The sequence below is a fragment of the Cebus imitator genome, unplaced genomic scaffold (assembly GCF_001604975.1).
Source record: "Cebus imitator isolate Cc_AM_T3 unplaced genomic scaffold, Cebus_imitator-1.0 Scaffold403, whole genome shotgun sequence".
In the NCBI taxonomy this organism is placed as follows: domain Eukaryota; kingdom Metazoa; phylum Chordata; class Mammalia; order Primates; family Cebidae; genus Cebus; species Cebus imitator.
This window is the reverse complement of record NW_016107718.1, coordinates 233179-245811: the sequence shown is the minus strand read 5'-3', so window position 1 is coordinate 245811 and position 12633 is coordinate 233179. Positions and strand designations below refer to the sequence as shown.

The 12633-nt window shown below is 39.2% G+C and overlaps 1 protein-coding gene across 1 annotated transcript in view; it reads right to left on the bottom strand.

The window, feature by feature from the left end:
• Positions 1–1460: 1460 nt before the first annotated feature.
• The window catches only part of RHOBTB3 (Rho related BTB domain containing 3), a 53600-nt gene continuing 42427 nt past the window's right edge, over positions 1461–12633 (bottom strand). The window contains exons 10-12 of the mRNA XM_017508854.2: positions 8405–8571; positions 5610–5706; positions 1461–1897 (exon numbers count right to left, since the gene is read on the bottom strand). Of these exons, the coding sequence (XP_017364343.1) occupies positions 1782–1897; positions 5610–5706; positions 8405–8571 (380 nt within the window). The 3' untranslated portion in view covers positions 1461–1781. The remainder of the gene's footprint in view (positions 1898–5609; positions 5707–8404; positions 8572–12633) is intronic.

The window sequence follows — 12633 nt, the reverse complement described above, 5'->3', positions numbered from 1 at the left end:
CCTCCCAAAGTGCTGGGATTACAGGCCTGAGCCTCCACGCCCAGCCTAATGTTTCACTTTGGCAGTGTTGGTATACGAACAAGGGCTAACAGTATGGAGTACAAATACTACACTATAAAACCATGTAATCAAATTTTTGAAAAGTTGGACAAACAGTGTGTATACTAACGTCACTGGAAATTAAAGAAAAATATATGCCAGTATTGACTTACAGATGAAAATCATGCTGACAATAGACAGTAATCTGTTTTCTATCTCTAGGTTTGTGAGTTTCTGATATGATTATTTCTCTCTACATGTGATATGAAAGAAAGAAACTATCATTCTGTCCTCTATCCCAGTCCATTCTCCTATATAAGCAAGTCTTTGACTTATATCCTTTCTTTGAACTTACTGTGTAATCTTAGAGGACAAGATTCATGCTACTTTTTCTCAAATAATCTGCAGTCCTTGAAAAGACGTCAACGAATTTAACCTACTGATGTCCTAATCTTAGTAAATAACACACAAAAAAATTATTGAGCCAACTTCAATAGCAAATTCTCTACAGAGCATCTTTCCCTATGAGCATCTTTATAAATGTGTATTCAAGTTAGGCTGGTTAGTCACTCTTACCAACCTCCTGGTCTTACAGAATGATCAAGAAAGTACCTGTTCATCTATAATAGAGCCAGAACTGTGACTGTTTTAAAGCTAAGAAAACACAACACATTTCTCCCTTGCCAGCTGAGGTGGCAGTGGAGGCCCTGGGTGGTTCGGACCTCCCCAAAGGCGGGAATCTTCACTATGTTCTCTTCCCTCCAGTGAGCCTCCTTCTCTTTTCTGCTTTCAGAGAGAAGCTGTTTGAGCAAGAAAACATAGGATATTTCCTGCAAGGAAATAGATGTAATTTGGGGGGCTCAGCACAAAATGAAATCATGGTGCCCTTCTTCAAACATTAAGAATTTCCGTAGGGTGACGGATGCAGCAAACCACCATGGCACGTGTATACCTATGTAACAAACTTGCATGTTCTGCTCGTGTACCCCAGAACTTAAAGTATAATAATAAAAAAAAGAATTTCTGCTATAGCAGAGCCTTGAACCAAGTGTGAGGTCCTTCTACATCTGGAGCCCTGTGCTGCTACACAAGCTACACACTAAGAAAGTCAGCCTGACTAGGTTCCCTGCCTACTCAGATTGCCAAAAGGAGACAAAGTATCTCAGCTGGGTTGTCCAGGTGAAAAGCAGAAATTTTTTTTATGATGATTCAAACACTGTTACCAGTTGAGAACCAAGTGGCATTTCACTTTCAGCAGGAAAATTTCTATTCCTAAAATAAAATCTCATGTTGGACTGACTGGTTTTTCCCTAGAATTCTTATTATACAAATAGTTAAGCTGGGTCTTTAAATGCCCCTTATTTTAATACAGCAATTAATCAGACATGATGAAATTTCTGTATTAATCCTATATATATATATTTTTAAATGTAAGCATTTCTTCACTGAGAGGGGTCTAAATATCACTAAAGCAAGAGGACATCTTTAAGGGAAAATACAATTGTAAAACAGCTTTATATTCTAGAGTGAAAAAAAGCCTTAGTTTTAGCCTATGGTATATTTTGTTCCCTTTTAAGACCACAATGGTAGTTTTTTTCAAAGAGAACTAATAAACATATTAAGCTACATGGTAATTTTTCTAACACCCACATTGGTTTCGGTCAAAAGAATTTTACTGGAACCTGGAGGTATCCCATTCTTCATAATAATAAAAAAGAAATGTAGTGTATAAAAGCTCCAAGTTACATTATTAAGCAACGACATTTCCGGGAGTGAATATACTTCCTGTATTCCGCAAGCTGCTTCAAGTACATATTCGATGGCCACCTGTGCTTTTCAACAAAGCTGCGTTCTTCCACTGAAGTTTTAAGAAAAAGAATGTTAATTGAATATGTTTTATTGTGGATCAATGAAGATATCAGCTACTGATTTCCTCTTTAATAGATGAGATCCAAGCTCTGTGATACATTTCCTACCCTTCCTGAAAGCTTTCCAGAACAACTTCCTACCATTTTGGTTAAATTAGAATCAGGATTTAAGTTATTATGTGACTTACAATTATATATATCTTGTCCACTGCTTCGAGTAGTATTCAATTATTTTTCTTTTCTTTTTCAATAAAGCTTTTGTTTTTCCTGGATGTAATGGACTAGATTTTTTTTTTCTATTTGTAATAGTTTTCTTTGTAGTGAACTCAGTCTTCCAAAGTCCTTACAGTCCTCTCAGCTGTGTTTCCCACCTAGCTACAGTCATCAGATAAGCTCTTCTTTCTTGTGGTTGCCGCTGCCCTGTCCTGCTTTCTGGACCTGCTTCCTGGCTTGGGGTTGGATCCCTCCATTCCTGAACTCCAGGTCATCACTTTGTTTATTCTCTAGTTTTGGTGAAGCACAACTGTCAGAGGCGTTTGAACCAGAGCAGCTGCATCTTGAATAGGGGCTGAGGACAATGAGGCTGAGACCTACTGGGCTGCATTCCTAGATGGTTAGGCATTCTAGGTTACAGAATGAGATTGGAGGTCCATGCAAGATAAGATTATAAAGACCTTGCTGGAGGCCAGGCACAGTGGCTCATGTCTGTATCCCAGCATGTTGGAAGAACAAGGCAGGTGGATCATTTTAGGTCAGGAGTTCGAGACCAGCCTGGCCAACATGGTGAATCCCCGTCTCTACTAAAAATAAAAAAATTTTAAAAATTAGCTGGGTGTGGTGGCATGCACCTGTAATCCCAACTACTGAGGAGGATGAGGCAGGAGAATCTCCATCTCCATTCTCCATCTACTGTTTAACCGCATCTATTATAATTCAGATTATTAAGGTCTTGATCTAGGCTGCAGGACCATACAAACTAACTGCTAAGGGAAATCGGTTCTAAGTTTCAATAGGAAGCAAAGGGGACATGAAGCTACTCCTTCAGTAAATATTAAAAACCAGAGAAAAGTTATTACAGATGAGCTCTGGCAGCCAGCAAAGCAAAACAAAACAAACAAAACCCCATAACACATAACACATACTACTGAGCCAAATTAAACTGTGAGAAGAATGAATTCATAAATGCCAAGGGTTACATATTCCTGTGCACTGCTGTTTGTGTTCATGAGTCCAGTATATAAAATCCTAATAGTTAATGACCTATTTAACTGGGTTCTGATGTATCTGTGTCTGTACTGACATGACCTCTTTTCCAGTCTCACTTTTAAATTTCTCAACACCACTAAAAATGAAAAATTCTCAGTCAACAGAAAACAAGTAGTAGAATTATAGTAATAACTTGAGAACTTTTGAAACTGCAGATGGGCAGTTCTATAAGGAAGCTGTAGAGTGACTGTGACAAGAACCTTTCCCAACTTCAAGTGACCATGTGACGTGGGCCAGATGTAAGGTGCCAGAGAGAAGTGACTGCGACCCTCTGGAGAGGACATGCTCCTTTTGGTGGGCTGCCACTGCCAAGCCACACGTTGCCACGTAGAAAGACAGGCCTGGGGCAGCCAGATCTTCCAGTTTTTCAAAAGAAGTCAGAAATATGGCATTTTCAAATACCAGTACTATGTATTTTAAAACATACTACGGGGTCCAAATAAAAGCCTTTGGCAGGCTACGCCTAAACCACAGACGGCCAGTTAGTAACTATTGATTTAGACAATTAAATTTTCCCTTATCCAGAAGGTGCTTTTTTCCTCTGACCAAAAAGACGACACCTCACAGCAGGCTCCTGGACTCTGAAGAGGCACTGCAGAATGAGAGCTCTCATGATTCCCTTTTAAATTCCCAACAAAGGAACAGAAGATAACACTGACACAGCCTCAGCTCCTCAGCCTGCCACCTCACATTGCACTGGGAGCCCTGCTTTGCACCCTGCCACGTGTCATAACATACTTAATAGGCAACTGGGTAAGTAATAACATATGATAAAAATTTATAACGAAAAGGATTTACAGAGCATCTTTCTCCCAAGGTTGCAATAGCCCTCCATGTATACTATACATCTATACAAGACAGTAAGTAGAAAATAACCTTGTTCTTCTTTTACAAATAAGAGTGATCTAAGGTAGCATGATGAAAGTGGCTCCAGGACCAAAATTCACTTAACTTTTAGCTAGCTTCTTAAAGAATAACTATAGAAGCAGCTACTTAAAGAACAGTTATAGAAGAATGTTCCATCTAACTGACAGCAAGGAACATGACTGATCTTTATGAACTGACTTTGTTTTCTCCTTGCACAAACTACATAGCTAATAAATACCTGCTGTTTTGTTTTGATGTGATTATGCTTCTCTACTGTACTAACAGCTGACTTATGTAAGGAGGCTCCCAATAGACATATAATGTTTGTTGACTGGCTGAATACATCTCCCAAAAACTGACTGTGTGTTCCTGAGTTCCCTTAACTGTACAACAAGTAGCTGAATAAAAAAAAGAGTTTTACTTTCTTTTTCTTTTAGAGACAGGGGTCTTGTTATGTTGCCCAGGCTGGACTCAGACTCCTGGGTTCATGCAGTCCTTTAGTCTCAGCCTCCCTAGTAGCTGGGATTGCGCCAAGGCGGGCACACCATCTCGACCATATGATTTTTGTATCTTTTACCAGCAGAAGCTTTTTTACAAAGTAAAATTTAGGTAGAACTCAAGATATAAAACAGAAACAGTGGGGAACTACTCCGACTGAGGGAGGGAGGGAAGAGTCCAAGAGCTGTAAATTTTAGCCTTCTCTTTCCCTTTCCCTTATTCCTTCTCTCTTCTCCTCACTCAGACTCCTTACTTTCTGCTCCCCAACCCTAGAAGACACTTCAGTTATCTCCATGGAGATTTATTTGTCCAGAGTGTGAAACTCCTTGACTAGGCAATCTTTTACTTCCTTTTCTTTTTAGATCAAATTTTCCTTGAGTCTATGCTAGATAGTAACATGAGCAAACCACTGCATCTAAACTGTCTATTCTGACAACCATTTTATTTTCATTTTTTTCTTCTTATGTAGTACTCAGTAGTTCACTCTTTGGTTTTAATCTTTATAATTTACCTTAGAAAGCATATTACATATACTCTTAGTAGTAAGTTTCACAACATTCTTTTATATATAAAAAAACCTGTTATTCCAAAGTAATATAATGGACTCCTATATAGATATACTCAGTAAATACAGATATCTAGTACAATAAAACTATAAATCATATAGTTAACAACAGTTAAATTCTTTTATAAAAATTTTTAAAATCTGTACTGTTTAAACTTTGCTACTGACTTAGGTACTTAAAACTAAGATATCGTTTATCACAACCAAATGCCACCTGAGGACATATTTTGTCACCTTACCTATTTCAGGGAAAAGAATTCGTTTAAAAAAGGATGGGAACTATAAAATGATCATTAGAAAACATCTTGTATAACACAGGTTAAGCCGCTTGTGTAACAAAGATGACTATAAATTGTGTCCTCAATTACCACACTGAAAAATTTATAAGAAATTTATTACATTGACTATTCTTATTTTGCTAAAACTACTACTTCTACAACTTATGTCTCAAATCTAAGAACAAAGAACATAAAGTTTTCTTTTCAAAGCAGAAATTGGCACTCTACCTGAAAGATCCTGAAATTCCGGCTTTTGACTGAAGATGAGGTAGTTAGTAGCAATGAAATGAAGTAGCCAAGTTGAAAGGCAATCAGAGTGGTGAAACTGCAAGAAAAATGAAAAGTGAAACAATACTGCACATAATGGCCACCAGTGTGATGATTAGATCAAGATAACGGCCTGGGAGCAATCACGGAGAGCCCATACCCACGTTTAATGTGCCTTTACCTGATGCAGCCTTCAGTCTACTGTGACAGCAGACAGGATGAGGGAGCACTATTAACAAATAATATTAAAAGTACATCATTCTCGGAAGAAGCCAGACCAACAGTGAATAACAATCTACGGCTGCTGCAGTGGCCAAACGTCTTTAAGCAATGCATGGCTGCATCTACTTGAGGTTCTTGAAGATTTAATTTAAGCTTTTAATCTAAGGCTATGGACTTCACTAACTGCACCTGTATCTGTGTAGCAGCTGATGGTGAGCAATGTTAAAGCAAGTTCACCTGAGGAGCAAGACAAACAGATAGGGTTTCAACAAGAGTGGAGATACCTAATCTCCACCTCAATTCTTGTATTTTAAGAGTTCTCCTTGATGGAAACCTGAAGGTAAATCATGGTAGAGAATTGAGAGAAGTTAAGGGAAAATGGACAGAGAAGTGAGAGAATACCCACACTGCTTATCTATTTACGAAAGTATGAGTAATGTTTCCTGATACATAGTACAAAACTGGCAGAGTGATCAGAAATTTTGATTATCTGGAGAGCTACTGGGAATCTAATACTGCTAAAAGGCACTTTCAGTCCTAAAAGTCAGAGAAATGGCAAGGGAAAAGTTGGCAAATTCTGACCAACAGGGTGAACTGACTGGTGAAGTGAAACCTCAAACTAGGAACTTCAAAGAAAACTTGGGAAGAAAATGTCTGTTATCTGGAATTCATAACTGCCAAATTAGGAACCACCAGGAAAAGAATAAAGAAAAACTGGTAAATTTAGGCTTAATCTTAGAAAATAAAAAGTCTTCAGAAACAAAATTCAAAATGAGCTGGTATCTTAGATTGTTTTAAATTCAAGGGGAAAAGATGAGGATAATCAGAGAGTCAGAAACCACAGAATAAGGGAAAACAAGTCAAGAATTTCTGACAGTGCAATCGAAAATGATTCTGATGAGGAACCACATGCAGGGGCAGTGAGGGGACGCACCTAAAGAAATCAATGGGACCACATGGGAAGTTCTCTTATACACAAATGATTTAAGAGGATACTAAAAGATAAGGAAAAAGAAACTTCTGTTCAGTTTTTTAAAATGTATGAACAACTTGTTAGAATAGTATGAAAATGATACATAAAAATGAACTGAGATTGTGAAATTACTGAAAAGAATTTTTAAAACTGTAAACTAAATTTGGAGGTGAGCTATTTATTTATTATGAGCTGAAGGTAAATATATTACAAAGAGAGATCAAGGTTTCTCAATTTTTAAATTTGTTTTTATTCCTAATATTAAATACATGTGATAGTAAGACTTGATTATGTGAGAAATGAAGTCCAAAATAGTTAAGGAGATAGTAGGAGAAGACCTAGATGCTTTAAATAAATTTGCTTCTATAAACAGAGGCGTTGATTAATGAATTTGTCTCAGCTTGGAGGCAAGCTTTCGGCTGTCACAGATCTGGCCTTTGCCCCATCATGCAGCTCCATTTTAGTAATGTGGATGGAGATAAAAGTTGTCTTGTTTTTGTAACCCTGGATGTTGACGTTGATAGGTATAGACGTGCTGGGTGCCAGATAATATTTCAAGAAGTACTGACACTGTAGTGATTGACCAAATATACTCCTATGAAAAAGACCTAGAGGGCTCGGCTTACCACAAGGTGAGTACACAACCGTGTGCCACAACCACAAGTCCTGAAACTGTCTCGGGCAGTGGATGGAATGGCAGGATGGCCAACAGTAGGACGGGCCATCTGAATAAGTTTTCTGTTTCCAGGAATGAAAGAAGGCGGGAATGAGGATTTGGCAGGTTTTTGACTGGGAGCATATCTAGGGGTTTGGGAAGTTGATTTCAACAAAGCAGTCCTAGTTTATTTACAGACCTGGCTCCAATTCATAATTTAGGGCCTCTATAACTGCAGTTACTTAAAATTAACTGAATTATGTAACGCCCTCTGTTCTCTAAAATCAGTAGCAATATAATTATTGAAAATAAAAGAAACTGAGCTTACAAGAGGCCCAGAAGCAGTATGTACATATATGGCAGTGATTACTAACATAGCGAGACATGAAAACAAAAGGCATTCTGCAAGAATAAATGAGGCACACCAACATCTCCTACATGCAACTGAAACTTCAAAACATGTTCATTATATGAATGAAAAATGAAGAAGTAAATGGGTTTAGCTTAACCATCACTATCAGTATATATGGACCAGTTCTGTCATTTTCCTTTTAGGAACCTGAAGATGCGATTGTTTGGGGAAATTCAATGTAAATTCTATTTCCTATAATGCCTGTGTGACACAGTATAGCACCACATTCAAGTGACTCTGCTAAGGGCCACTATTTAGTTGAAAAATTCCGTATCAGGACATTTTTCCTCCTTATAAAGGGACTCTACACAAATTGTAATGCTTCAAAATTATCTACACAGATAAACTGTTGTGGAGGACTTTAGCTTCATTAAGCACACTTGCAAACTAAGACTAGTATTAACGTATATTAAAAAAGGAGAAATTTTTAAATAGTATAATTTAAAAAAGTATTTTATAAAAAGTAAGGCTATCAGGTACACAGAGTCAATCACCTTGGCCTTTTTGAGCAGGTCAACTATATCAAGGTTCATGGATGCCAATTCCCTGCTTGGCATGCTTTGCAGCTGGGTAATGATGAACAGCTCACAGATGTGCTGCAGTCTGGACACTTGGTACATCTCGGCACAGATCAGGAGACACATGGCCTGGAATATGCCAGCTGATGAGAAGAGGGAAATAAGAGAAAGTGGATGATAAGACCATTTCTTTAATGACCTAAACACATACATGCACACACAACAAAAAACAACCAAAAAAGCATGCTGACCATATCATCCACCATAGAACAGAGTGCTCAGGAAAAGCCTCAAGGGAGTCAGCATTCTGCACTATTACTCCATTTTATCTATTCTTTTCTTTCTTCTTTCTTCTTTTCCTTCCTTCCTTCCCTCCTTCCTTCCTTTCCTTTTCTTTCTTTCTCTCTCTCTCCTTCCTTCCTTCCTTCCCTTTCTTCCCTTTCTTTCTCTTTCTTTCTTTTTCTTTCTTTCTTTCTGTCTGTCTTTCTTTCCTTCCTTCCTTCCTTCTCTTTCTCTTCCTTCCTTCCTTCCTTCCTCCCTTCCTCTCTCTCTCTCTCTCTCTCTCTCCTCTTTTTCTCTCTTTCTCTCCTCTTTTTCTCTCTTTCTCTCTTCTTTCTTTCTTTCTTTGTAGAGACAGGGTCTCACTATGTTGCCTAGGCTGGTCTTGAACTCCTGAGCTCAAATGATCTTGCCACCTTGGCCTCCCAAACTGCTGGAATTATAGATGTGAGCCACAGCACCCAGCCTATTATTCCATTAAAAAAAAAATCAATTTAAACTTTCATACTCAGAAGTGAATCTATTCTTTTTTAAATTATTCTTTAGAAAAGGTGATTCTATAATTGCCCTTAAAAATTAATTCCAGGATTGGCCGGGCGCGGTGGCTCAAGCCTGTAATCCCAGCACTGTGGGAGGCCGAGGCGGGTGGATCACGAGGTCAAGAGATCGAGACCATCCTGGTCAACATGGTGAAACCCCGTCTCTACTAAAAATACAAAAAATTAGCTGGGCATGGTGGCGCGTGCCTGTAATCCCAGCGACTCAGGAGGCTGAGGCAGGAGAATTGCCTGAACCCAGGAGGCGGAGGTTGCGGTGAGCCGAGATCGCACCATTGCACTCCAGCTTGGGTAATAAGAGCGAAACTCCGTCTCAAAAAAAAAAAAAAAATTAATTCCAGGATTATCTGGTAAATCTTTCTGTTAGCTAAACTAGATCCCTGCCATTTTTTTTTTCTTGGCTTTAGTCTTCAGGTTGGTTGGTTTGTTGCTTTGTTTTTATTGTGATAAACATAACATGAAATTTAGCATTTTACCCATTTTTCAGTAAACGATTCATTGGCATGAAGTGCATCACACTGCTGTGCAATCATCACCACCACCATCTGCAGAACATATTTCTTCTTCCCAAACTGAAACTCTATACCCATGAAACACTAACTCCCTGTTTCTCCCTTTCTCCAGCCCCTGGCAATCACCCAGTTTGGCTGGGGGGGTTTTCAATTACTTCCTAGAAATCTGGTTTTTCATGTAATTCTCATTCTTATCCCTCCTTACATTCTTACATTTTTTACATTCTTTTGAAGCTATTGAACCAAGAACACTGTGTATGGTGAATATTTAACATAACATTACCTGTCTTCTGTTTTCTTCCCATTGCATAGATTCCAGTATCTGGCTTAACTTTCTGATTATTCATTTTGACTCATTTTTCCCTAATACACTTTTGCCAATTTTTAAAAATCCTATCATTATTACTGCTTTCCTCCATAATTTCTTCTAATTAGCAAGGTAAAACTTAGTATTAGCAACTTCAATTAGTTGAGTGAGAGGATGATTGAAAACCAAACTTTCCTGTTATTTGAAATCTGGTTAATTTTTAAATTTAATACACAAATTTGTCAACAGTGAAATAATAAACAGTAAGTTTTATTTCAAAAAAGAACCAATGGTTTCATTTCTATTAGGCAAAAATAATAAGGCTCTTTTTGAGACAGTCTCACTCTGTCACCCAGGCTGGAGTGCAGAGGCACCATTTTGGCTCACTGTAACCTCTGCCTCCCAGGTTCAGGCGATTCTCCTGCCTCAGCCTCCCGAGTAGCTGGGATTACAGGCACATGCCACCACACCCAGCTAATTTTTGTATTTTTAGTAGAGACAGGGTCCCACCATGTTGGTCAGGCTGTTCTCAAACTCCTGACCTCAGGTGATCTGCCCGCCTCAGTCTCCCAAAGTGCTGGAATTACAGGTGTGAGCCACTGCACCTGGCCAAAGGTCAGTCTTTAACACTGACAGTAACAACAGCAACTGGCTCCAAAATACTCTACACCAAGCTGCAAAAGCAGAATTAATTTAACCAAAACAAATCAATTTGCTTCTTTTTGAACTTCTAAAATCTTTCACTAGAGGGCTCATGACTTGTTTAAAGCTTATTTCAATATCAAATGTAAGAAGTCTTCGTAATCTAAAAACCAAAGCAGTGAATCTGAAGAGCGATCTGGCCTCAAATGTGTGTTTGCTTTTTACATTTAATAGGGTGCCTGACCAGGTTCTCCAATCAAGGTCTCAGCCTCCTGAATTGAGCTCCACGGAGCCAAAGCTAGTTGTGCTTGTGGTGGGTGCCATCTGGTGGCCAAAGGCTGAAGACTATTCACAGAGGGCTTCCCTGGAGCATCCCAAGGCTCCAGGCCTGTCGAAAAAATGTTGCTATTTCTTCAAACGCCTCCAGCTAGAAGAACCCTGCAAGATCTTTTCCACCTAGAGCTGCCACAGATGTTTGGTTCCTGGTCAAAGATAGTCCTTTGTCAGTGAATTTGGAAATGAATCCTACAGTCCACTGGGCATCCTAAACATCTCAAGAAAAGTTTTCAGAGAAGTCAGTTTGAGGGGTTTCTGACCTTGGCAGAAGTCAAAAGCAGGCTTTTACAAATCCCACATCCTCTGGGCCAGAAAGACCAAAAAAGTCTCAGAATACTGAAAGTCCTTAAAAGTGCCCCAATTAGAAGTCACAGGCATCAAAGCAGCTGTGCAACTCTCCTCTTCTCGTGGAAGAGACAGCGCTCCACGTAACAATCTGTCCCAATCTCTAGAATTAAAGTGGCCATAGGTATCACAAGACAACTCCATTTCCAGTACCTGCAGACAACTCCATTTCCAGTACCTGCAGTGATCCCCATGCTGTAGGTGCTGGCTAGGACATGTGAACTTATGCCGGCATCAGAGACCCATAAAAAGCACCCAATCACTGCACTTCTCCTTAACTGAATGGAAATTTATTGTTCTTCCAGCACCACCTCCAACTGCTTAGTACATTCCATGATGTCAACTAATAACTCTTTTTTTTTCTTTTGAAACAGAGTTTCAGTCTTGTTGCCCAGGCTGGAGTGCAATGGCGCCATCTCAGCTCACCACAACCTCCGCCTCCTGGGTTCAAGCAATTCTCCTGCCTCAACCTCCCAAGTAGCTGGAATTACAGGCTTGTGCCACCATGGCCGGCTACTTTTGTATTTTTAGTACAGATGGGGGTTTCTCTATGTTGGTCAGGCTGGTCTCGAACTCCTGATCTCAGGTGATCTGCCCACCTTGGCCTCCCAAAGTGCTGGGATTACAGGCGTGAGCCACCACACCCAGCCAACTAATAAATCTTAAATGAAAATAGATTTCAAGAATGCAATTTAACAAAATGGTCGTGTGGGAAGTAGAAAATTTCCTTTTTAAAGTTTCCTTTCTTGTTTAAGAATAAGTGTGCTAATAACTTTGTTAAGCCCTATCTTATGTAGCTGTTAAACATGCCATGCTTACAAGCCCATAGTACATTCTGTGCCCTACTACTTTAACCAAGGTATCCGTGCTGGATGTGCTCACAGGCGTGTCCCAGCTCTCCACTGCTCTCACCTGTTTAGAAAAGTTTTAAGTTATTAGCCAATTGGGTTTGAGTTTAGATTGTGCAGTCTGGCTCCAATCAACGGAGATCAGACATAGCAGTAAAGATGACCCCAAATGGATAAGGGATAAGTCTGTCTGCTTTTCCTTTGTTCATTGTATTCTTGTGGCAAGAGGGCTAGTGAGAGCACCCTTCCTGCCGTAGTCCAGGAAGTAAAAATTGCATTGCTGAAAGATCCTTTGTCTCAGTGCTGATTTTTCTTTGCAGAACCGAGCATCTACTTCCAAAAGGTGGCAAGGAAAGAAGGAATGATGAGATATTTTTTT